Raw genomic sequence first — 26,145 nt, forward strand, 5'->3', positions numbered from 1 at the left:
TAGCCTCTGAGTTCATTTAGATGGGTCACTGGGATCTTTTAGAACAATTCTTTTCAGGCAGTGTTGAGAATTAATTTAGCAGGCTTTTCGTCAAAGACAAGAGACTAGATGAGTTGACACAGTGGTCTTCTCAGGGTCTTTTAGAGTGTTGCTGGAAAGCTGAGCTGGGTTGTCATCTTCTCTTCGCTCTCTGGAAGTACTCTCAGTCTTCTGTAGACTTTTTAAAGAGATGGAACAGGCTGGGCTGAGCTGGCGTTCTGTCCTTCAGCTTTATTTTTTAAAAATTCTAACTCCTTTTAAATAGGTCATTCCCAACTCCAAACAATTCAAAAGTGAAACCGGAAACAGAAAGTCCACTTTCTGACTTGTCACTTCTCTGCACACGTCTTCCCCTGTTACCAGGGTTTCTGTTGTATTTTTAACTGAGTCACGTGACAACCAGTAAATGTTGTTGTCAAACAAGTCCTTTCAGTGTCCCCTTGATGACCCTCTTGGGAAAAAAACTGGTCCAACGTTTCTTCAGTTTGACTATGAATTCCTCAAAAAATATATTTAACAAAAACAGAATCACTTTCATAACACCGCCACCCTAGGAGGAATGAAATGCCATTTTTAAATGCGTTTCATTACAAAGTGTGGAATAGATGAAAAATTTTAAAATACATTTTCCCACACATACTCCTTCACTCTTTTCCTGTAGCTTGTACAGTTCTGCTTTGTACCCTTTCATTCAGATAACTCTAAACAAAGTTGGATATAAGCTAAAGCATCTACAATAATATTTTTTCCTGTGATGTGGATAATCTTTAAGTGATAAGGTTGTAATAGTAAATTCCATTGGAATAGTCTGGCATTCTGGTTTTTAAATTTTTCCACAAAGGCTAGGGAGTTATGACCAGTATAAAGCAGTGTCTCTCTGTAGTCGTGGTAGACATAGACTTCAAAATGCTTAAGATCCAATAATAAACCTAGGGTTTCTTTTTCCACTGTGGAATATCTTTTTTGATGTCGATTTAGCTTTTTGGGAAAGCATCCCACTAGCCTTTCTAAGCCTGATTCATCGTCTTGTAAAAGGACTGGATCAAACCCCAGGTCACCAGCATCAATTGCTCCCTTGAAGGGCTTCATGAAATTTGGGGCCGACAACACTGTTTCATTAGGAAAAATGTCATTCAGCTTTTCAAAAGATGCTTGGCACTCCCCTGACCACATGCCTTGGTTTTCTTTTTCGGTACCAAATCTGTTAGTGCAGCAGGTAGGATACTAAAATTTGGAAAAATCATTTTGTCGAAACCAGACACCCAAAAACCTCATGATTTCTCGCTTAGTCTTAGGGGTAGGAAACCCCACCATTACTTGTACTTTTGCAGATTTTGGCAATACTTGTCCTTGCTCTACTATATGCCCGAGACAGGTCACTCTCACTTACGCAAATTCATTTTTGGCAAGGTTTATCACCAAATCAACCGACTGTAATTTTCTAAACAGAGCTTCTAGTTGTTCAGAGTGGTCCTTCCAAGTGTCACTGTATACCAGCACATCATCAAGGTAAACTACACAGTTAGGAACACTGGCTAACATGTGGTTGATTAATCTCTGAAAAGTGGCTGGGGCATTTTATAGCCAGCGTGGCATCACTTGGCATTGGAAAAGACCATCTGGTATGACAAAGGCCAATATTTCTTTAGCTCAGGGTGTTAAAGCAACTTGCCAGTATCCCTTTAACAAATTTATTTTTGTAAGAAATGTGACACTGCCCACTCTCACAATACAGTCTTCCAAGGGCAGAATTGGGTAGGAGTCTGCCTTTGTTACTGCATTAACTTTTCTGTAGTCTATACAGCGTCTCGTTGAGCCGTCAGGTTTAGGCACTAATACTACTGGGGAAACCCAGCTGCTTTGACTGGGTTCAATTAGGTGCTTTTCCAACACGTATCAGATTTCTGCTTTTACCTGGCCCTAATTCTCTGGAGCAGTAAGGATGCTGTTTTATAGGTAAAAGCAAAATACTGCGGATGCTGGAAATCTGAAATAAAAACAAGAAATGCTGGAACCACTCAGCAGGTCTGGCAGCATCTGTGGAAAGAGAAGCAGAGTTAACATTTCGGGTCAGTTCCGAAGAAGGGTCACTGACCCAAAATGTTAACTCTGCTTCTCTTTCCACAGATGCTGCCAGACCTGCTGAGTGGTTCCAGCATTTCTTGTTTTTATTGCTGTTTTATAGGAACGGATTCCCCTACAGCCAAGTGGTGTGCGGCTAAGGTTGCACACCCTGGCTTATCCCTACAGACTTTTAAATGCCATGAGTAGCCTTGTTAGGTCTTCGCATAACTCTGCATCTAAATATTAAAGCATAGTGTCCAATCTCCCTAACAATTCAGTATTAGTTAACCGGATAGTAGGAGATTCAATTTGAGAATTGTTTAGGCCTCCTTTTGCCTCATCCTCACTCTTCCTTTCATCCTTCACTGTCCTTACTACCTGACATGTCTGTGCTTGCTTATCCTCCTCCCCACAGCAGTGTTTTGAAGCGTTGAGAGCAGCTCCTGATTAACTGCCCCTGGGGGCCAGCCGAATTTCGGAGGCCGCACGTTGCCCCCCGAAAACCTGCCCACGGACCGACAGCCCACCTTCACTCCTTTTTTTAAAAGAAAAAAATCGCCTACCTGAAACTCAAGCCCATAAATGACGGGCGCGTCGTCTTCCATCTTCTCTTGTTTGTCAACAAGTGACAGGACCGGCTTGAAAACGGGGCAGGGGAGAGAACAAACACAAACCGCCCAGCCCCTCCACGCTCAATCTTTCGAGTCTCGCGGAACTGAGCCCGCACGGCTTTCCGTCCGTGCGCTTCCGGTGTGGCAGGCGCAGGCGCAGAGCTCGGCGGTTGGCGGAACAATCGGGACGACGTCAGGTGAGGAGCGTGAGCCGTACGGCGCGGGAGACCCGGACTCCCCTCCCTCCGTGACAGCAGGGTAGGTAAGGAGAGAGTGGGAGTGGGAGTGGGGGTGAGACACGCACAGGTTCAAGGAAACCTATGGTAAAACAGCCCGGGAGGCTGTAGATTCACACTGGGAGTGGACCGGGGTGATGGGGGTGAGAGCCTTGGCCTGCCTGCTGCTGTTTTCTGTGGTGGTTGAGTGGGCGCTGGAGCATCTGCTTGGGGTATTGGGGGGGAGGGGAGGGGGGTATTGGGGGGGAGGGGAGGGGGGTCGCCCCGAGGAGTGGCCTCGCTGATCTTAAATCCGTCTGTTGATCTATTCCCTTCCCAGAGCCTGATTGTCCCGCTGTGCATTTTCTGTGTTCACTTCACGCTCTGTTGCCATCATCTTGTCTCGAACAGCCCAGGTGATCAAACCTCGGCTCTCACATTTAGTCTCCCCTGGACCCACTCACCGGGCCCCACAAATGTATGTGTGAGGAGGACTGACTCACCCAGGACACAGTCTGAGAGGTGACCTTTGAAACGCACGTGATTTTACAAACAGAACACATTTGGAACAATGGTCCAAATTTCAGCAAATAATTTTAATCTAAATTATAACCTTTTTCCATAAAATCTCTGACATTGGTATGACGGTTACGCTGTTATATTTAGCTTCCAGCTGTGCCACTTGGAAACGTCCCTGCATGCATTGATTAGTTATAAACTAATTATAAGTTATATTATGTAAGGTATATTTGATTTCTCATGGGTGTTATTGACTATTCATTGGGTAATCTGTGAAATGATTTATTTATATTCTGCTCCAGATCCCCTCTTTTAAGCTGTCTTAATTTGCTCTAAGTTTTGAGTTTTTACTTGTGTCAAGCAATGTTATGTGATAAATGAGTCTTCTCCTAGTCAGAAGTTCAAGAACGAGGATAGCTTTCTTCCATTCCAGGGTTTTGGTTCTTAGGTGAGTTAATAGTCCAATTCTGGATCTGCACAGTCTGCCACAGGTGGTGTTTAGAGAGGCGAGTGAATGGGATGCTTGAAATTCCGACCGCTCCTTCTGCTGTTTGCATTTGGTCACTGCCTGGGCACATCGACGTTGTTTGAACTGGCTGACACCTTTGCGGATGCTTCTGCATTTTGTGGGGTCTCGGGCAAGAGATTCCCACGAATCAGTGAAGATGTTACATTTTTTTCATGGAGGCTTTAAGGACATCCTTGTAGCATTTCCTCTGCCCTCCTGGTAGCCTCTTGCCGTGATGGAATTCGGAGTAGAAAGCCTGTTTCGGGAATCTTGTGTAAGGCATGCGGATGATGTGGCCCGCCCAATGTAACTGACTAGCCATGATCAGTATCTCGATACTGGGGATGTTGGCTTGAGAGGGGACACTGATATTGGAGCGCCTATCCTGCCACTGAATTTGCAGGATCTTGTGGAGGCACTGCTGGTAATATCTGTCCAGGGATTTGAGATGTCTGCTGTACAGTGTCCATGTTTCCGACACATGCAGGAGGGCAGGTAACAATGCGGCCCTGTTGACCATTAGCTTGGTGCCAGTTTTGAGGTCTTTGTTGTCCAGTGCCCTTTTCCTCTGACGACCAAAGACTGTACTGGCACACTGGAGGCGATGCTGAGTTTCATGGTCGATGTCTTCCCTTGCTGAGAGGAGGCTCCCAAGGTATGAGAAGTGATCCACATTATCCAATGTTTCGCCATAGATCTTGATAATCGAGGGTCGGGGTGGGGGGGAAAGTGTTGTGCTGCGGGAGCAGGCTTGTAGAGGACCTTTGTTTCTGGATGTTTAGCTTAAGGTCCATTCTTTCATATGCCTCCGTGAATACATCAATGAGGGTTTGAAACTCGGCCTCTGAGTCTGCGCATAGGCAAACGACGTCAGCATACTGCAGCTCAATGACAGAGGTTGGAGTGGTCTTGGTTCTGGACTGGAGGTGGCATAGGTTAAATAGTTTGCCGCTCATCCTGTAGAGTAGATCTACGCTGGCAGGGAGCTTCATGGAGATGAGGTGGGGTGTTGCAGCAAGGAAGATGGAAAAGAATGTTGGTGCGCTGACACAGCCTTGCTTGACCCCAGTTTGCGCTCGGATTGGGTCATTGGCAGATCCATTGGCAAGGATTACAGCTTGCATGTCATTGTGCAGCAGGCGGAGGATGGTGATTAATTTCTCCGAGCAGCCAAATTTGAGGAGGATGTTCCATAATCTCTCCTGGTTGATAGAGTCGAAGGCCTTTATGAGGTCAAAGAAGGCCATGCATAAAGGTTGCTGCTGCTCCCTACATTTTTCTTGGAGTTTGTCTTGCTGTGAAGATCATGTCCACTGTGCCGCTTGAGGGATGGAATCCACATTGTGATTCCGTTAGGAGCTGTTCAGCCACGGTGAAGAGGCAGTGAGAAGGACTCTTGTGATGACCTTCCCTGTGGTGGATGGCAGGGATACCCCTCTGTAGTTACCACCGTTGGTCTTGTCACCTTTTTTGAAGATGGTCACAATTATGGTGTCTCGGAGATCCCCTGATATGCTCTTCTCCTTCCAGATGAGGGAGATGAGACCATGTATTTGTGTCAAGAGTGCCTCTCTGCCGTATTTCAAAATTTCTGCGTGAATTCCGTCCACACTGTCAGCCTTATTTTTTTTAGCTGTCGGATGGCCTTTTCGATCTCATGTCGGGCAGGGGCTGTGCTGATGTCGTGGTGGGTGCCCTGCTACTCACTCATCAGGTAACATTGCTTGGCACAAGAAAAAGCTCAAAACGATGCAAGTGCCCTCGACCACATTCCACAGCATGCCCTGCTACTATACAATAAAAATGTTGTTACTGGTCAGTAAGTGAATAGTCAAAAGTGACTTGCATTCTTGGTTTCATCTCCTCTGTGGGAATCCTTTAATCTGCATTCAGCGGTACAACCCGATTGCCCAAAGATTATGATTATTTATGCGGCCTTTTAGTGTCATTGTGAACTCACTATATCCTACACTACCTTGTTCAATTTCAGATTTGAATTTGATTTAAATTGAGGCCTCAAATGCAATTATACAAAAGAAATAACAAATATAGAGCAGTTGTGTGGATTAACGTGTGTCTGAGGAAATTAAGAGGTTGTGAATTGAAAATTGTATTGCCTGTTAATTAATATTTGTAAATTTTGGAGCTTTGGTACAGTAGTATACTGGCTATGGTACTGGACTAGTAACCTAGAGATTAAGTGTTCAAATCCCACATTGGCAGGTTGTGAAATTTAATTCAATAAATCTGGTGACCTGGCAACAGATGGAATAACAATTAAAACTGCCAGATTGCTGTAAAAACCCAGCTGGTTCACTGCTACCCTTCAGGGAAGGGAACCCATACCTAATCTGGCCTACATGAGTCATCATGTGGTTGAGCAAGTCACTCAATTGCCAGGGTAATTTATTTATTTATTTTGAGATACAGCACTGAAACAGGCCCTTCAGCCCACCGTGTCTGTGCCGACCAACAACCACCCATTTATACTAATCCTACATTAACCCCATATTCTCTACCACATCTCCACCATTCTCCTACCACCTACCTACACTTGGGGCAATTTACAATGACCAATTTACCTATCAACCTGCAAGTCTTTGGCTGTGGGAGGAAACCGGAGCACCTGGAGGAAACCCACGCAGACACAGGGAGAACTTGCAAACTCCGCACAGGCAGTACCCAGAACTGAACCCGGGTCACTGGAGCTGTGAGGCTGTGGTGCTAACCACTGCGCCACTGTGCTGCCCATAATTTCTGTAGTGTTGCCAGCATCACCTATACTTGGGGACAAAATACAAAAAGTTTATATGTTTACTGGTGTCTGAGGACACTTGTTTTTGTATCTTATTTAAAATTGTTGGTTGGAGCTGTCAGAAAGAAATGCTCACTGCCATTTTGATTGAAGGTTGCTGCTCATATTGCTCAAGAAGAATTTCATGAGCTCCCCTTAAGGTAAATGCTACACAAAAAGTCTGCTTACTATAGTGTGCCTGACTAGAGACTTAAGTATGGAAGGTTGAGATGCAACAAAAGTAACTTTAATTTATATCATGTAATACTTCATTGAATGTAGTAAAAACATCCCAAAGCACTTAACAGGAGCATTATCAGACAAAGATTTGACACTTATCAACAGAGTTCAGATATTAGGTTGGATGACCAAAAGTTTGGTCAAAGGGGGTAGATTTTAAGAAGCTACTTAAAGCAGGAGAGAGAGAGACAGAGAGATTTATGGAGGTAATTACAGAGCTTGAGCCTAGATAGCTAAAGGCACAGCCATCAGAATAATGGTGGAGCACAGAAATCTTGGAGGGTTGCAGGGGGAGAGGTGAGGCTATGGGGGAATTGGCACATGGCTGGCCAGGAACCACTGTAAGTCAGCAAGCCCAGAGGTGGTGGGTGACTGCAAGTAAGTATGTATATAATCCTTTCTAAAGTACACAGCATACTAAGTATGAGTAGGAAGTGAACTGCAACTCAAGATAAATTGAAATTAGGTGAAATTGGAGTACAGTAATTTAAAAACATAAGTGAAATAATTGGTTTAAGAGCTCAAGGTTATTAGTATGAGTGTTTGAGTCTGGAGCTGTAGAGACTTCAGAAAATTTCAATTGACAAATGAAAGTAATTGATAGGTACTCTGATTGGTATGCTTTTCCCTATAAACAGTACAGTAAAAATTAATTACTACTACACTCTGAAATTGGCATCTGTTGATACCAGAAATTATGGAAAGTCTATTTCCTGATTATTGAAGTTTTCTTACACCTGCAAAAAAGCGAGTCAATTCCTTTTGTTACAAGATATTCTTTGTGATGAAATTTTTTTTCACCGGGTAGTGTAATTAGAATTGCCTTGGCAGAAGGATAAAGCTAATTTGTTTGGTCTTGATAACTAGTTTTTGGTTGGGGGAGATGTATGAAGGGTCTTATATGCTTTAGCTGGGAGTTGGTGTCTCAAGCTTTGCTTGGGTTCCTGCAGAGTACTGCAGATTGCTTACAGCTCCTTCTTGCTTTCTGCTTCAGTAGCTTGCGACAGAAACAACATTGAGAGTGCCAAATTCCTCAAAATATGCTATCCATGTAAAAATAACCTGTCATGATTAGATTAGATTAGAGATACAGCACTGAAACAGGCCCTTCGGCCCACCGAGTCTGTGCCGACCATCAACCACCCATTTATACTAATCCTACACGAATCCCATATTCCTACCACGTCCCCACCTGTCCCTATATTTCCCTGCCACCTACCTATACTAGTGACAATTTATAATGGCCAATTTATCTATCAACCTGCAAGTCTTTTGGCTTGTGGGAGGAAACCGGAGCACCCGGAGAAAACCCACGCAGACACAGGGAGGACTTGCAAACTCCACACAGGCAGTACCCAGAATTGAACCCGGGTCCCTGGAGCTGTGAGGCTGCGGTGCTAACCACTGCGCCACTGTGGCGTCATCTTCCCTCCCCAAAAAAACAGAACATTTTGTCTTGAAAGCAAAGAACAACAAAATTGAAATTAACGTTGACTCAGGGTCAAATATTGCAGTGATATGAGCTGACTCCTGTGATTTCCCTACCTGGTTAGTGGAACAAAAAATGTTATCGTGGTACATGCATGGTTAGAAAATCTTTGCACAAACAGAAAATGCACATACAGAAAATGATCCAGCTCAAGAGAATACACAACAGCGCAGGAAACATATGTCGATCGAAAGTACCAATTCATAATGTAATTTTCTGTTTTGCCAATTCTGTTTACCTGTGATTATCCATTGTCTTCAAAATGCAGTTACTAATGGGTATTAATTGGATTAGCCCACAGATGGACACTATGCTTGGTGGAACAGCTTAAATTAAACCCAGGAAGAAGCCTGGTCATTCAATTCAAATTCAAACATCTTTTGCCAAGGCTACTTGAGTTGTGAAAGTGCATCTTGAACTGGCTTGCTCTGACTTAGTCATCTTTCTGAAGCCATAAGAGATAGAGGTACGTCAACAGCGAACTACTTTGTAAGATTGGTTAGAAGTTATGTGAGATAAATGGAAGACTATTTTATATTATTTTAATATTTTATACTTGTTTGTAGTTCATGAGTTGCAGTAACTGGCACCATTTCAGTCCGGTATGCCTCAAACCATTCAGCATTCCTCCAATCTCTTTTCCCATATGCAGTGAGTGCAGAGTTATAGATGCTGAGGCCATGGTGACAGCATAGCTCTAGCAACCTCTGTCCATTTTCATTCATCTTGCCAATCCCCTGGTGCCCAATGCAGGTTGGCCAAGCTGTATAGTCAGTACCCACCCTTGCATTGAAGTCCCCGAGAAGGTACAGTCCCTTGGTGCTAGGAATTCTACTCATGGCAGCGTCAAGTGTCTCATAGAACTGATCCTTGACATCTGAGATAGAGGTGAGTGTCGAGGCATAGATGCACATGAGATTAACTGGGCCTGTACTTGTTGACAAGCAGAGAGTAAGAAGTCTCTCTCTGTGGGTGGTGGTGGTGGGTTCAATCTTTGCAAGTAGTGTGTTTTTTTTACTGCGAAACCCACTCCATGCTCACTTATTGTCTCTTGGGCTTTCCCCTGCCATAAGAATGAGCAATGTTTCTCTTTAAGGGAACCACTTTAAGTGAGTCTAGTTCCTTGCAGTGCTGCAATGTCTACGTTAAGCCTTATAAGTTCTTTGTCGATCATAGCTGTATTGCGTGCGGTATCAACCTCCAGAAGGTGATCGGTAACGCCAGGATGCAGGGTCCTTACATTCCAGCTTGCAATTTGAAGGACTAGTGTCCTCTTTGTTAAGTTTGTCTTGCCTGGTGCATGGATTATCAACCCACCTGTCGAGAGATAACTTTCTAAGCTCCAAGCACCCATTGAAGTAAGTAGGTTGTGGCAGGATAGTATATAACCAGGTTGAACAGACTGGGATTGTTTTCATCAGGTTATAAGAGTGAGGGGAGACTTGATTGAAGCTTATAAGATCCTGTACGGTCTTCACAAGGTGGATGTGGAGAGGATGCTTCCTCTTGTGATGAGTCTAGAACTAGGCAGCACTGTTTTAAAATTAGGGATCGCCCTTTTAGGACAGAGATGAGAAATTTTTTCTCTGAGGGTGTGATTCTTTGGAACTCTCTGCCTCAAAAGGTGGTGGAGGCGGGGTCATTGAATATTTTTAAGGTGCAGGTATGTAGATTCTAGTTAGGCGAGGGAATCAAGGGTTATCGGGAATAAATGGGAGTGTGGAATTTGAGACACAAACAGATCAGCATTGATCCTTGTGAATGGCGGAGCAGGCTCGAGCAGTCAAATGGCCTACTTCTCCTAATTCGTATGTTTGTATTAATATTTTATGGATTTGAGGGTAGAATAATATATTGTATGTTCCTTTTTATAGTGGATAACTAGGTTTAAAGGTTCATAAATCTGAAAATTATGCACAGTTAAATTCGAGAATTTCGATGCAGTCATTTGACAAGTAAGGAAATACACTGTTCAACACTGGGCAATGGATGATCATGACAATTATTTCAACATAGTTATTTATTAAATTGGAATGACTTAAAACTCGAGCAAAATATGTAGGAAATACTAATGGAAGTTGTTGGGCATATAATTAATTTTCATAATGGTAAATTGGATTAGTTTCAAGTAGTCCACTGCACTCCATAATTCTGTTCATGCCAAAAGTTTATGTGGAACAGTAATTGACTGCCTTATAATTTAGATATATGGTAGTGACCATCTTGCTTCCATGTTACACAACCTCATTGTTAATTCCAGTTTATAAAATAACCAACCAACACATGTGATATGATAAATATCTGCCTCATGAGTGGATTAGAACAAACAAAGAACAAAGATAATTACAGCACAGGAACAGGCCCTTCGGCCCTCCAAGCCTGCGCCGATCCAGATCCTCTCTCTAAACATGTCGCCTATTTTCTAAGGTTCTGTATCTCTTTTCTTCCTGCCCATTCATGTATCTGTCTAGATACATCTTAAAAGACTCCATCGTGCCCGCATCTACCACCTCCGCTGGCAATGCGTTCCAGGTGCCCACCACCCTCTGCGTAAAGAACTTTCCACGCATATCCCCCCTAAACTTTTCCCCTTTCACTTTGAACTCGTGTCCTCTAGTAATTGAAACCCCCACTCTGGGAAAAAGCCTCTTGCTATCCACCCTGTCTATACCTCTCATGATTTTGTACACCTCAATCAGGTCCCCCCTCAACCTCCGTCTTTCTAATGAAAATAATCCTAATCTGCTCAACCTCTCTTCATAGCTAGCGCCCTCCATACCAGGCAACATCCTGGTGAACCTCCTCTGCACCCTCTCCAAAGCATCCACATCCTTATTAAGAAAAGTATTCGGTCCAACTAGGAAGGAGACATTGCTGGAGCTGGTGTTGGGGAATAAAGTACACCAAGTATCTGTGAGGGGAACACTTGGGTGAGAGTGATCATTGTATCATAATGTTTAGATTGGTAATGGAGGAGAGCAAGGAACAATCTAAATTAGAAGTTCTGAATTGGAAGAGGACTAATGTCAATGGATGAGAGGGGACCTAGCCAGGGTAAAATGGAACCAGATTGACAGTAAAACCTATAACGGAAGAATGGATAATCTTTAAGAAGGAGATGTTTCAGGTACAGGCTAGATACATTCCAAAAAGAGGGAAAGACAGGGGAACCAAAGTGAGGGCTCATTGGATGATGAGGGAGATGGAGAATATGATGAAACAGAAAAAAACGGTGTATAATACATATCAGGTGAAATTGTTCAAGCGAGAACCAGGCCAAATATGATAAGTTGAGGGTAAGTGAAGAGAGAATATGAGAATAGACTGGCAGTTCACAAAGAAGGGAACCCCAAGATCTTCTGCCGGCTTTCAAATACTAAGCGGGTAGTAAAAGGTGGGATGAAGTAACAGAAGGTTGATGAAGGGAAAGCAATGTAAGTTGTCTAAATGGATTTTAAGGAAGTGTTTGATGAAGCACCACAAAGAAGGCTGGTTAACAAAATTGAGGCCCATGGAATAGGAGGGTCAGTGTAAACTTGGATGAAAAATTGGCTTAAGGACAGAAAACAGTGAGTCATGTTAAAAGGTTATTTTTCAGACTGGAGGATGGTAGACAGTGGTGTTCCTTAAGTGTCAGTGCTGGGACCACTGCTTTTTCATATATATAAATGATTTGGATATTGGAATAGGCAATAAAATTTCAAAATTTGCTGATGATACCAAACTTGGAGCTGTGGCAGACGGGATGATACCAATCAACTGCAACATGACATAGGCTAGCAGAATGGGCAGACAAGTGACAGATGGAATTTGATACTGACAAGTCTGAGGTGATGCATTTTGGCAGAAGGAATAGGATGAGGCAAGATATACTTAATGGCATAATTCCAAAGAGTGTGCAGGAACAGAGAGACCTGGGGACGCCTGTGTATAGATCTTTGAAGGTGGCAGGACATTTTGAGAAAGTGATTAGTAAAGCATATAGTATCTTGGGCTTCATAAATAGAAGCATAGAGTACCCAAAAGCTGAAACTTTATAAAGCTCTGGTTAGGCCCCAACTGGAATATTGCTTCCAGTTCTGGTCACCACACTTCAGGAAGGATGTGAGGGTGCGGAGGAGATTTACCAGAATGGTTCCAAAGATGGAGGATTCCATTTACAAGGTTAGGTTGGAAAAGCTGGGTTTGTTCTCCTTATAACAAAGGAGATTGAGAGGAGATTTAATAGAAGTGTACAAGATAATGGCAGGCTTAGATAAGTTAAACAAGGAAAAACTGTTCTCATTAATTAATGAGACAAGGACTAGGGGACATAGACTAAACATTTTGGGCAAAAGGTGCAAGGGGAATATGAGGAAGCACTTTATTATGCAGTGGGTGGTAATGACTGGAACTCGCTGCCCACAAGGGTGGTGGAAGCGGAGACGATCAATGACTTCAAGAGGAAGTTGGATGGCCACCTGAGTGAAATAGACTTGCATGGCTACGGGGATTGAGCTGGGGAGTGGAACTGACTGCATAGCACCGTAGCGAGCTAGCCTGTACTCAATGGGCCATCTGGCCGCCTCCTATGCCATAAATAACTATGACTCTAAGTTTTTTACATACAATAGATCGCATAAATAGGGTAGCTCCTGAATCCCAGTACACTGCTGGACATGCACTCCAATTCAGCATTTCACTTTTTCACTGCTTGTATATGATCTTGGGCTTTTATAAAGTTTTGGTTAGGCCACACCGTAAGTATAGTGTCCAGCCCTGGTCACCACACTTTAGGAAGGATGTGAGTGAGGGTGCAGAAGAGATTTACCAGAATGGTTCCAGGGATGAGGGATTTAACGATATAGGTTGGAGAAACCAGGGTTGTTTCCCTTGGAGCAAAGGAGATTGATGGGAGATTTTATAGAGTTGTACAAGATTATGCCAGGTTTAGGTAAGATAGACAAAGAAAAGCTGTTCCCATTAGCTGGTACAGAGACTAGTTGTCACAGATTTAAGGTTTTGAGCAAGATGTGCAGGACAGATATGAGGAAGAACATTTTTACGTAGCAAGTGGTAATGACCTGCAACTCGCTGCCTATGAGGGAGGTGGAAGTGGAAAGGATCAATGATTTCAAAAGGAAATTGAATGGGCATTTGAGGGAAATAAGCTTGCAGGGCTACAGGGATGGAGTGGGGGAGTGGGATTGACTTGTTTGATCTACAGAGAGCTGACATGGACTCGATGGGCCGAATGGCCTTCTATGTCATAATGACTCTGACTCTAATGATCAGTGCTTACTTCCTGTAGAGCAAGGTATTTTTTTCCCTACGACAGGATCTACAAAGATGTATGAAACGGCAACTTGCATAAACCATTAAAGCCCACTATGTTTGCATACTAAATGTATTGTTCAGCCAAATCAGTGGTGTAAGTCCTTTTAGTGTCTGGGATTTTTACATACTTGACAAATTTCCATTTGCCGAATAGTAAAATTGATGAAGCAAAAATGTTTTGCAAAGAGCCAGCTCCTGTCTCAATGAATTTGTAGCTGAGGTGCATTAAACACTGTTACGACCAAGTGAGAAAGGAGTCTAGGGGTCCCTGTCAGCCTTCACCTGGTCTTACCTTAACAGGGTTTAATTTTTAAAACACTCTTTTTAGCTCCCCCTTGGTGAATCCTTGTTCATCGCTTTCCAATGAGAAGGCAAAGAAACTGGCACAAACAGGTTTTCTTACGTTTAAAGAAGAAAGATAGAAATTTATTAAACTTAAACTCTAATTCGGTTAACGCCAGCGGATACATGATGCACCCACGCTAGCATGCATACGCGATACACACATGCAGAGAGACAGAAAAGAGCAGAAGAAAAATAAAGTGGAAAGGTTTGAGGCAATCTCTGAAGAGGGTTTTTGTTATGGATCTTTGAGCTCACTGTAGAGTCCTTGATTGTCGGTAGATCTTGCTTTTCATTGGGGCCCAGTATTCTTCTTAACCCTTGTTTGCTGTAGGAGATTTTTCTCGCTTGGGGTTCATGTGTCTTCAGTGGATTTGGAGTTCTGTGAGAAAGAGATGGGAGCAGACAGGAGAGGCTGTGGCGAGCCAGCCAGGAGATGTCTTTTCAGTCCAGGAGCAAACAGACACTCTGATTTCAAACTCTGTGGCCAGTTCAAAAGAAAACCCTGGAACAGCCAGGTAGTCATGCGACCAGCTGGTCGAACCAATCCTAGCCTTTGTGGATTGTATTCTCCTTAGCGAGCCCTGGAATGCGCTTCCTCACCTTCAATGTCTGTTGGTATGTAAATGTTTTTTTTCCAGCCATAGCTGATCTGTTTAACAAGTCATTTCCTCCCTCCAAGAATAGTTAAAAATCAATGCTCATGACAAAATTGATGTGCCTCATTCTTGGCAGGTGGAGGCCTAGCATGACAACAGTTAACAGACTGTTGTGCTAAGGCATTTGTTATATATCTGCAGTTTTGAAAGCAGGGAGAGTGATATATCTAAATGTCAGATCAGCTGATGTGCAATATTATGATAGCAGTTGTTACGACCAGGTGAGCAATGTCGCGGGGTCTTTGGCTGTCTTTACCTGGTCTTATTGTAACAGGGTTTTATTTTTTTAAACAGTGTTTTGAACTCCCTTTTGTGTGAATTCTTGTTCAGTTTCCAATTATCAAGCAAATAACTGAGCACGAACAGGCTTTCTTGGTTTAAAGCAGAAAGATGAAATTTATTAAACCTTAAACTTAACTCTAATACAGTTCAAGCCTACGGATATACAGCGCGCTCACGCTAGCATGCACATGTGATATAAACATGCAAAATAGGCACAGAAAAGATCAGAAGAAATGATAAGTAGAACAGTTTGAGGCAATATCTTGTTACTGTTTCTCAAGCTTGCTGCAGTCCTTGATTGAAGTTGTATTCTTGCGTTTCGTTGGGGTCCAGTAATCATCTTAAAACTTTGTTCACGTGGCAAACCTTTCTCTCTTTGAGTTTCACGTGTCTTCAATGATTTCAGTTCCCTGAGAAGAGATGAAGGCAGGCAGAGAGATGTTCTTGCTTCAGTTCCATGAGTACACGGCATTCTGCCTCATCCCTTTGGGAGTTCAAATTTTTTTTTAAACTCCCAAGTTGCCTGGCAGGCTAGTCATGTGACTAGGTCCTTATATGGAACAGTCTCTTCAGAAATCCTTTGTGGGAAGTGCAAACTCTCTTCAACTGCCATAGTCATTGGCTAAAATTGGTCTGACCACTTCTGTGTATTGGGAAGCAACTGTTGGAGCCCCATTGTTTCAACATTGTCTGGTGTTACGCAAATGTACTTCCACTCGGCTTGCAATTTTGAGTTTCTGTTCATGTGGCGAAATAACGTATGCCTCAATGTTGGCAGGTGACGGTTTGCCTGACAAAGTATTCAATAGTACCTTGGAGGTTTAGTACACTAGTTAGTACCTACAAAATCTGCCGCTGATGCCTGGTATCTGCAGGGATGTAAAGTCCCAAGAAAGGTGATTACGCATCTGTCCCTCTTAACTTCTCTTCCCCCATTTCTTTCCCCCCCCACCCCACCACCCCCAAAGAGAGGGAAATTAGCAGGCATACTGAGTAACAAGTGATATCATGACATTGTAGTTGACTAGCTTTTTTAACCAGGAAATGTATGGAATGAAGATTCCTTTTGTTTAACAACACAAATTTAGAGCAATTGTTGAAATCCAATGAGAATTACAGGTACAAATGTGACATTTGTGGTGGGTAAAAAAGTAATAGCTTGCAGTATAATGCTGTCAGAAAAGCAATTGCATTTAAGTTAGTCAGTCCAAACATACCAAATTTGGGCTCAGTTCATGATACTGATGTTAACAGCCTGGATTTTGCAGTTGAAATGATGGCGAAACCGTCAGTGATTACTGTCTTTAGAACTGTGAAACTGGCAGTAACTTCTGGCGTAAAAACAAGAAATGCTGGAAATACTCAGCAGCTCTGGCAGCATTTGTGGAGAGAGAAGCAGAGTTAACATTTCAGGTCATAGAGTCATGTTTTAGTTTTTTTTAGTTTTAGAGATACAGCACTGAAACAGGCCCTTCGGCCCACCGAGTCTATGCCGACCATCAACCACCCGTTTGTACTAATCCTACACTAATTCCATATTCCTACCACATCCCCACCTGTCCCTATATTTCCCTACCACCTACCTATACTAGGGGCAATTTACAATGGCCAATTTACCTGTCAATCTGCAAGTCTTTGGCTGTGAGAGGAAACTGGAGCACCCGGAGGAAACCCACGCAGTCACAGGGAGAACTTGCAAACTCCACACAGGCGGTACCCCGAACAGAACCCGGGTCGCTGGAGCTGTGAGGCTGCGGTGCTAGCCACTGCGCTGCCCTCTGTCCTCGATGACCCTTCTTCAGAACTGACAAATATTAGAAATGTAAACGATTTTAAGCAAGTAAAGCTGGGGGGCGGGGGGTGCGGGTGGAGCAAGAGATAACAAAAGAGAAGGTGTTGATAGGACAAGGTCACAGAGAATAACTGACCTGAAGATCATGGAACAAAGGCAAACGGTATGTTAATGGTGTGCTGAAAGACAAGGCGTTAGTACAGAGAGGGTGTGAATAGACTGTAAGGCACAAAGCACTGAAGCACAAACATTAAAAAAAAATTTTAAAACAGAAACCGTGTGTAGGCACAGTAGAAACAAACTAAACATACTAAAAAAACCTAAATAAAATAACCAAATAAAAAAGAAAAAATAACTAAATGTAAAAAAGGGGGGGGGGGGGGGGAGTGCCCGTCATGCTCTGAAATTAGTGAATTCAATGTTCAGTCCAGCAGGCTGTATGTAGCGTGCCTAATCAGTAAATGAGATGCTGTTCCTCGAGCTTGCATTGATATTCGCTGGAACTGCAGAAAACCCTGGACAGAGATGTGAGCATGAGTGGGGGGGGGGGGGGGGGGGGGTGGTGTTGAAATGGCCAGCAACTGGAAGCTCGGGGTCATGCTTAAAGACTGAGTAGAGGTGTTCTGCAAAGCGGTCACCCAATCTGCGTTTGGTCTCCCCAATGTAGAGGAGACTGCATTGTGAACAGCGAATACAGTATACTACATTGAAAGAAGTACAAGTAAATCGCTGCTTCACCTGAAAGGAGTGTTTGGGGCCTTGGATAGTGAGGAGAGAGGTGGTAATTGCGCAGGTATTACACCTCCTGCGATTGCAGGGGAAGGTGCCGCTGGAAGAGGACGAGATGGTGGGGGTAATGGAAGAGTGGACCAGGGTGTTGCGGAGGGAGCGATCCCTTCGGAATGCTGACAGGGGAAGGGAGGGGAAGACGCGTTTGGTAGTGGCATCATGTTGGAAGTGGCGGAGGATGATCCTTTGGATCTGGAGGCTGGCGGGTGGAAAGTGAGGACAAGGGGAACCCTGTTGTGGTTCTGGGAGGGAGGGGAAGGGGTGAGGGTAGAGGTGCAGGAAATGGGCTGGACACGATTGAGGGCCCTGTCAACCACAGTGGGGGGGGAATCCTCAGTTGAGGAAAAAGGAAGACATATCAGAAGCACTGTCGCGGACGGTAGCATCATCAGAGCAGATGTGTCCGAGTCGGAGGAACTGGGAGAATGGAATGGAGTCCTTACAGGAGGCAGGGTGTGAAGAAGTGTAGTCGAGGTAGCTGTGGGAGTCGGTGGGCTTATAATGAGTATTCGTAGACAGCCTATCCCCGGAGATGGCGACAGAGAAGTCGAGGAAGGGAAGAGGTGTCGGAGATGGACCATGGGAAGGTGAGAGAAGGGTGGAAATTGGAAGCGAAGTTGATAAAGTTTTCTAGTTCTTGGCGGGAGCTCTAGATCCAAAGGATCATCCTCCGCCAATTCCGCCACATCCAGCATGATGCCACTACCAAACGCATCTTCCCCTCCCTTGCCCTTTCAGCATTTCGAAGGGATCGTTCCTTCCACGACACCCTTGTCCACTCCTCCATTACCCCCACCACCTCGTCCCCTTTCCACGGCACCTTCCCTTGCAATCGCAGGAGGTGTAACACCTGCCCATTTACCTCCTCTCTCCTCCCTATCCAAGGCCCCAAACACTCCTTTCCAGTGAAACAGCAATTTACTTGTACTTCTTTCAATTTGGTATACTGTATTCGCTGCTCACAATGTGGTCTCCTCTACATTGGGGAGACCAACCGCAGATTGGATGACCGATTTGCGGAACACCTCTACTCAGTCTGTAAGCATGACCCCGAGCTTCCAGTTGCTGGCCTTTTCAACATCCTCCCCCCCCCCACTGCGCTCATGCTCATGTCTCTGTCCTGGGATTGCTGCAGTGTTCCAGCGAACATCAACGCAAGCTCGAGGAACAGCATCTCATTTACTGATTAGGCATGCTGCAGCCTGCCAGACTGAACATTGAATTCAATAATTTCAGAGCATGACGGCCCCCCCCCTCCCCTCCCTTTGACGTTTAGTTATTTTTTCTTCTTTTTTATTTGGTTATTTTATTTTAGGTTTTTTAGTGTGTTTAGTTTGTTTTTACTGTGCCTACCGACTGTTTCTGTTTTTAAAAAAAAATAATTTAATGTTGTGCTTGGATTGCTTTGTGCTTTACACTCTACTCACACCCTCTTTGTACTAATGCTTTGTCTTTCAGCGCATCATTAACATACTGTTTGCCTTTGTTCCATGACCTTCTGGTCAGTTATTCTCTGTGATCTTGTCCTATTAACACCTTTTCTTTTTTAATCTCTTGCCCCACCCCCCTCTTTACTTGCTTAAAATCGTTTACATTTCTAATATTTGTCAGTTCTGAAGAAGGGTCACTGACCTGAAGCGTTAACTCTGCTTCTCTCTCCACAGATGCTGCCAGACCTGCTGAGTATTTCCAGCATTTCTTGTTTTTATTTCAGATTTCCAGCATCCATAGTATTTTGCTTTTATTTTAGTAACTTCTGGCTACCACACATCCGCAGTTAAACCAGAAGTTTCCGTCGGTGATTCCTCACTCCTCCACAGCATGTGCTGTTGAAATTCCCGCAGATGGAAATCTTTAGAAATCACTTGAATTGTCATGAACATCCCCTTTTTACACTCTCATTTGGCTTTAAACCATTCCCCCCCCCCCCCCCCCACCCCCCAGAAAAAGTTTCGCTCTGTTAATTGAGTTGTAAGTGGGCTTTTAATTGTAATAAGTCATAAATACAGTTGATCAACCTCTCTGGCCCTGAAAAACTAATTTTATATTTGTGGACTGTCAAATTTTTCCATTATTGTAAATTCATAGGGTTTTTTTTACATTTGTTTAATTTTTAAGTTTCTACCTTTATCCTGTGTGTATGTCTCAATCTTTGTTTTGCTGTCTGCAAAATGAAAAGATGAAGGATCTTCAGTGCATTTTCCTTGCTGGTTTGCTGTCTGCGATTTATTCAGTGTGATTGGTTGCTTAGTCTGCTTAATGACATGACTGTTCCTGGATGCCAGTGATCCCCTATAGTTGGCAGCTGAATCAAATTAATGAGAAAGGTGAAATCAGTGCAACAGAGTTCGCCAGTCTTTGTGGGTGGCTTTCGTTGAGGTCAGTGGGGAGTGTCGTCATTTCACTGCTAACTGCAAAATCTGGGCCAACATATTTGTCTTTGTTGGCAGAATGTGTTAGATATAACTTGCCCACAATGTTGTAGCAGAATTTTATGTGCAGTGTACTAAATTTATGAATTTTGTTCACAGGAAAAGATGGAAAATCTTCACCTCGACTCTAAGGTTACTGATACCATAACATTCAACATTAGTGAGGAGATTAATAATGAAGAAAGTGTGAACACAGTGCTGCAAGAATCTCAAACTCAGCAGCAGCAATTGCTGTTTGGAACAGAAAGCATTGACCTCAGTGCAGATCCATTCATTTCTGGGCCTACAGATAAAATATCTGATACGTGTACGATGAATCTCATGGATAAGCTTAATGATCAGATGATGGAGAGTGTAATGATATCTGATTCACCTAGTAATAGTGAAGGTGATGCAGGAGATCTAGCAATCCTGCATGACTGTGAAGAGGCTTTAGAGATTGAGTGTGGTGATGGTCAGTCAGTGGATTCAGAACATAAGGACTATAAGGAGACTTCTGTTGCAGAGAGTGAACCTACAACTTCTGTAGTATGTGATGATAATGATAGGACACCAACACAAGATGAAATGTCTGTCCCACAGAATCTGGAGTTAGCAGTCAAGCCAGAAGAGCATCAAGTAACAAATGAAAATCTTGAAAATGGGCCAAAAGGTCAGGTTGATTCAGAATTGCAAGAGAAGCAGACCCTGTTACCTGTTACCACTCAATTGTCCAAGGATGAACATCTGCCCGTGTGCACCATTTTCAGCCAGGACAATCAGTCTAAAGCTCAGGTTCATGCTCCTTTGAAAGCAGATGGTTATGAACCTCAGATGGTAAAATCTCCCAGCTTTGGGACAATTATTGATACTCCTAGTAAGCCTTCATTATTTGGTGTTCACCCTAGTCCTAGCCTAAGTAAATTTTTCACAGATGATGTCAGTTCAAGCTCATCGGCAGCAGAATTTTTTGACTCCTTTACATCAACTTCTTTCATTTCTGTTAGTAATCCAAATGCTAGTGCTTCAGTGCCTGATAGATTGTCCTCACTTTCTTCTACTGGGATAGCCAGTCCACATAATGGCACAAACCAATCTTTTATTATAGGAAGTGCCATCACACCTTCATCAGCATCATCTACTGAAATATCTCTATCACCTAAGCCCTTTTCCCAGCTGCAAGCAGCATTTGCAGGAAGTGATGATCCCTTTGCAACGGCGTTGAACATGAGTGAGATAGACAGACGGTATGATGCTTGGCTTCCGTCTGAGGAGACTAGGAAGATTCTAATTTCTGTAGCTACCCAGCAGTACAGCACGGTGTTTATAGACAAGGAGAAGTTAACCATGCCAGGTCTGAAGTTTGACAATGTGCAAGTAAGTCAGTTTTTGTTTCTGTGTTAACAATTAATATTACAGCATTTGTGATATCCAGAGTCTGTTCCAGGCTTGCATTTCACTGGGGAAAAATTAATGCTTCCTTGGAGAGATACAATATGCTATATAAATGAAAAGTTCTAAAAGGAAGCCAGCTCGCTGTTCTTTTTGTTTAAACTTAAGCTTGGTAATGTCTTCTTTTCAGAAGGGGTTAGTTACTTAAATCTGCTTACATATTGGTTTTGTATCCTTCCAATTAACTGTAACGTGGGTAGCATAAAGGAAACTTTTATGGGGCTTTATTGTAATTCTGATAAATAAATAGGTTACTTCTCCGTTAGTGCAATAAGCCCTGCCAGGCTCTGAGCAGAGGATGCAAATCATCTTTGTAAAACACTTAAAATTGGGGCTGTGCTCTTTAAAACAGAGGAGGCTGAGGGGTAAATTGATAGGTCTGTTTATGAAGGGATGGGACAAAGTAAATAGAAACAGACTTTCCAGGGGTTGAAATGTCTCGAAAGAGGGAATGTAGCAGATTTAGGATAGAGAGCAGGAGAAGCTTTTTTTAAACATATGGGGCTGTGAGGTTATGGAATGCACTACTAGAGTTAATGATTGAACAGAGACCATGTCGACATTTATGATTGATTACAGAGGACGTTGAAAGAAAGGGGGATAAAGGTATATGGGAATAGAACAGGCACATGGTGTTAGGACTGCTGCTAATGAAGTATGTTTGGACTGAACAGCCTATTTTCATTTTGCAATTTTTATATAATTTAACTTAATAATTACTATTGTATTTTAATCTGTTCTTTCTTGAGATATAGATAGGGTAGAAAGCCAGAGTCTGTTTCCCATGGTAGGAGTGACTAAAACTAGAGGGCATAGATTTAAGGTGAGAGGGAGGAGGTTTAAAGGGGATCAAAAGGGGTAAATTTTTCGCACAAAGAATAGTGGGTATCTGGAATGAGCTGCCAGAGGAGGTGGTGGAGGCAGGAACAGTAGCAACATTTAAGAGGCATCTGGACAGGTACTTGAATGAGCAAGGCATAGAGGGATATGGAATTAATGCAGGCTGGTAGGATTAGTATAGATAGGCATTATGGTCGGCATGGACGCGGTGGGCCGAAGAGCCTGTTTCTATGCTGTAGAACTCTATGACTCAATATATAAGCTGTGTCTCTTTAGTGTTCAGCACTCTGTAACTTGAAACAGAGATGCAGAAGTTTTTTTAGTTCTTAAGAACTATGAAGTTGAAAAGAGTTCAGGATACAGAAGCAATTAAAAGCAGTGAAATGAGGGGTTACTGATTGGGAAAAGAGTGACGCCAGCATATGTTAGTGGTGGGAATTATGTAATTAGGGAAAAGCGTCTTGATTTGAGCCACAGCAGAGAGTCCAAAGTGATGCATTGTATTTCAGGGTAAGGTACATAAATTGTGGAAGAAGAGAACAAACATCTAAAAGCTGTGGTTTACATAGGAACCAACAATATAGAAAGGAGTAGGATGGAATTCCACAGAGGGAGTTTGAGGAGTTAAATTCTAGATTGAAGTGCAAGACTTTAAGGGACTTGAATTTTGGGGTTGCTCGCAGTGCCACGCAGTAGACCAGCATGGGAACAGGAGATCCACCATTGAATTAAGCCATAGCTCATCTGTATCTTAACTCTATCTACTTGCCTTGGTTCCATTACCCTTAATACCCTTATCTAATATCTATCAAATTCAGTTTTGAAATTTTCAATTATGGGGGAAGAGAACTCTTGATATCCAGTATGCTTTGTGTGAAAGAAGTACTTTCTGGCTTCACCCCTGAATGGCCTAGCCCTAATTTTACCATTATGCCACCTTGTTCTGGTCTTCCCAACAGGGGAAATGGGTAGATAGTGAGGAACTATCAAATCCTTCAGTCACTTTCAAGATCTCAAATAGATCACCCCTCAATTTCTTCTATACTCAAGGGATGACGAGCCTAGTCTACGCAACCTGACCTCGCAATTTAACCCTTTTACCTCTCGTATAATTCTTGTGAATCTGCAGCACATCCCATTAAAGACCAATATATCCTTGCTGAGGTGCAGTGCCCAGAACTGAAAGCAGTACTCCAGATGGGGTCTAGCCAGAGCTCTGTAAAACTGTAACATAACTTCCACCCCTTTGTATTGCAGCACACTTGAGGTAAAGGCCAACATTCCATTAGCCTTTTTTTAGTTATCTATTGTACCTGTTCACTAGTTCATAGTGATATCTGTACTTGGACCCTAAATCTCTGCTCATCAACAGTTCATAGCTTCTCGCCATTTAGAATATGCTCTGATCTTTCTTAGTGAGTCCAAAGTGGATGACCTCTTACATTGAATTCCGTCTACTGCAGTTTTTCCCATTCGATTAATCTATCATTGTTCTGTTGTAACTTTCTGCTCCAGTTAGGGATAAACTGATTAGTTAACTAACATGATGGGAGAGATGCTGCAGGCAGGAGGGCTTCAGATTCTTAGGGTATTGGGATAAGTTCTAGGGCAGTGACAAGCTGCAGACTGAACAAGTTTCTTCTAAAATACGTTGGTACCTTTCAGTGATAATACATAGAACAAAGGAAAAGAAATTATTCTAGTGAGAGGGTAAAAAATAAACAGACTAAAGAGAGAGAACATTAATGACATTAGTGGCAGAAAGATCCAATAAGAGGATTTTTTGGAAGAATAGGTTGAAAGGTTCTTATACAACACAAGGAACGTTATCAATAAAGCATTAAATTGCAACGTGTGTGTTAGACTTGATGTCGAATCATTAGAATGCTTACAGCACAGAAGGAGGTCATTCAGCCCATTACGTCTGTGCCAGCTCTCTGGAAGAGCAACTCACATAGTCCCATTCCCCCTCCTTTTTCCCCATAGCACTGCAACTTTTTTCTCAATATAATTATCCTATTCTCTTTTGAAGGACTTGATTGAATTTGCCTCCACCACACTCAGTCAGTGCATTTCAGATCCTAACCACTTGCTGTGTAAAAAATAAAAGCTTTTCCACATGTCGCTGTTGCTTTTTTTTCCCAACCACTTTAAATGGGCATCCTCTGGTTCTTGATCCCTCCGCCAACGAGAACAGTTTCTCCCTATCTACTCTATCCAGACCCCTCATAATTTTGAACTCTTCTATCAAATCTCCTCTTCATCTTCTCTTCCCCCAGGAGAACAGCCCCAGCTTCTCCAGTTTATCCACATAACTGCAGTTCCTCATCCCTGGAGTCATTCTCATGAATCTTTTCTACATCCTCTCGAATGCCTTACCAACCTTCCTGAAGCGTGATGCCCAGAACTGGACACAGTTGTCCAGTTGAGGCGAACCTGTGTTTTACATTGTTAGACTGAAGTGATTTATGACTTTCACCCCTTATAGGGACTAAACCAAATCAGGAGTACATCCCTATGAATCTCATTTAATTAAGTTCAAACCAGACAAACTCTTATAGACACTTATTTGGGTCCGAAGAATTGAACTAGCTTTCCCTCAAAGAAAGAAAACTGACAGAAAATATTACTATCTTTTGGATAGCCTATTTTTAATAATTATGGCTAAGTCATAAATATCCCAGATATTATAAGGGTCTGGGAAACTCTCTTCCACTTAAAGAGACACAGAGAGGGGGTTCTTGTAGTTGTATACAGAATACTATATGAGATGGTTTATTAACTTTTATATATTTATTAAAGAATTTAACACGCAATATACTTCTTAAGTGGATAAATATATCACAATATCAAACATTACTGAGAGATGTAACACAATCTTATTTCTAACACAGAATCCAAAAGTTTAACCTTGCTAATGTTACAGCATCATATCTTAGAATATCCATCAAAATTTAAAGTAAACTTTTACCTTAAATTCCCCGAGTAAAGCATAGGGTGAGGAGTATTTGAGGAATTCAACACTTCTAATTTTTTGCTTCAAAACCTGTCATGATTATACTGTTTCTAAGGTGTCATCTGACTTTTTAGCATATAGGTGTTAGCTTTCTGTGTGTGTTTCTCTTGCTTTCAAAATCCGTATTTGGGAGTATCATTAACTAACTCTCTACTTAATGTTCGACTGGAAATCCCCTGTTTTTGAAGTTGTGAGCGTTTATCTGGTCAAAATGTTTATAGTTGTGTTTACTTGACCTCTTCTTCCTGTAAGTCCATTCTATTTATTGTTTTATTATCTATGATTGCCTTTTTTATGGTAACAAAGCAACCTTTTGAGCCGATCTGTCTGCATTAACAACCCCATAAACTAATTAAGTTTATTGCTACCTCTTACTGATGTCCCACAGGATATTTCAATGTGTGTCTTTATCTTCCAAGTCCCTGAGAACAGAAATTCTATCCTAACAGGGACCTTGAAATTTTTTAACTCTACGTTCTTAAAGGGGAATGTCAGTGAGTCTTGAAAACTGACCATTTATTAAATCTTTAATTCTAAAAGGTATAATATATTAACTATATCTAAATTCTACCTAATTAAGCCTATTATACCTATATTTCATCACAAGACTTGATTTGATATTCTAAAAGTTCAGGCCAAAAACAACAACGTGCTGTTCTAAGACATTGAGACATAAAAGAGCAGATTTTGGAGTTAGGAGAAGAGGCTGGAGGGGAAAAAAAGAACAGTAGGCGTTTATATAGCACCTTTAACATAGATAATGTCTC

The 26,145-nt window shown here is 42.5% G+C and overlaps 2 protein-coding genes across 10 annotated transcripts in view; one reads left to right on the forward strand and one right to left on the reverse strand.

Moving 5' to 3' along the window:
• Positions 1 to 2,838, reverse strand: part of eipr1 (EARP complex and GARP complex interacting protein 1) — a 79,959-nt gene extending 77,121 nt beyond the window's left edge. Inside the window, exon 1 of the mRNA XM_068022133.1 lies at positions 2,667 to 2,838. Within this exon, the coding sequence (XP_067878234.1) occupies positions 2,667 to 2,708 (42 nt within the window). The 5' untranslated portion in view covers positions 2,709 to 2,838. The remainder of the gene's footprint in view (positions 1 to 2,666) is intronic.
• Positions 2,839 to 2,866: 28 nt separating this feature from the next.
• The window catches only part of trappc12 (trafficking protein particle complex subunit 12), a 106,646-nt gene continuing 83,367 nt past the window's right edge, over positions 2,867 to 26,145 (forward strand). For 3 of the 9 annotated variants that reach the window (XM_068022141.1, XM_068022194.1, XM_068022202.1), the window contains exons 1-3: positions 2,867 to 2,972; positions 8,774 to 8,945; positions 20,191 to 21,447. In XM_068022141.1, the coding sequence (XP_067878242.1) occupies positions 20,197 to 21,447 (1,251 nt within the window). In that variant the 5' untranslated portion in view covers positions 2,867 to 2,972; positions 8,774 to 8,945; positions 20,191 to 20,196. Of the gene's footprint in view, positions 2,977 to 8,773; positions 8,946 to 14,471; positions 14,756 to 20,190; positions 21,448 to 26,145 lie in introns of all 9 variants that reach the window. The other 6 variants (XM_068022147.1, XM_068022155.1, XM_068022163.1 and 3 more) reach the window with 6 other exon arrangements.

Source organism: Heterodontus francisci, chromosome 3 (genome assembly GCF_036365525.1).
Source record: "Heterodontus francisci isolate sHetFra1 chromosome 3, sHetFra1.hap1, whole genome shotgun sequence".
In the NCBI taxonomy this organism is placed as follows: Eukaryota; Metazoa; Chordata; class Chondrichthyes; order Heterodontiformes; family Heterodontidae; genus Heterodontus; species Heterodontus francisci.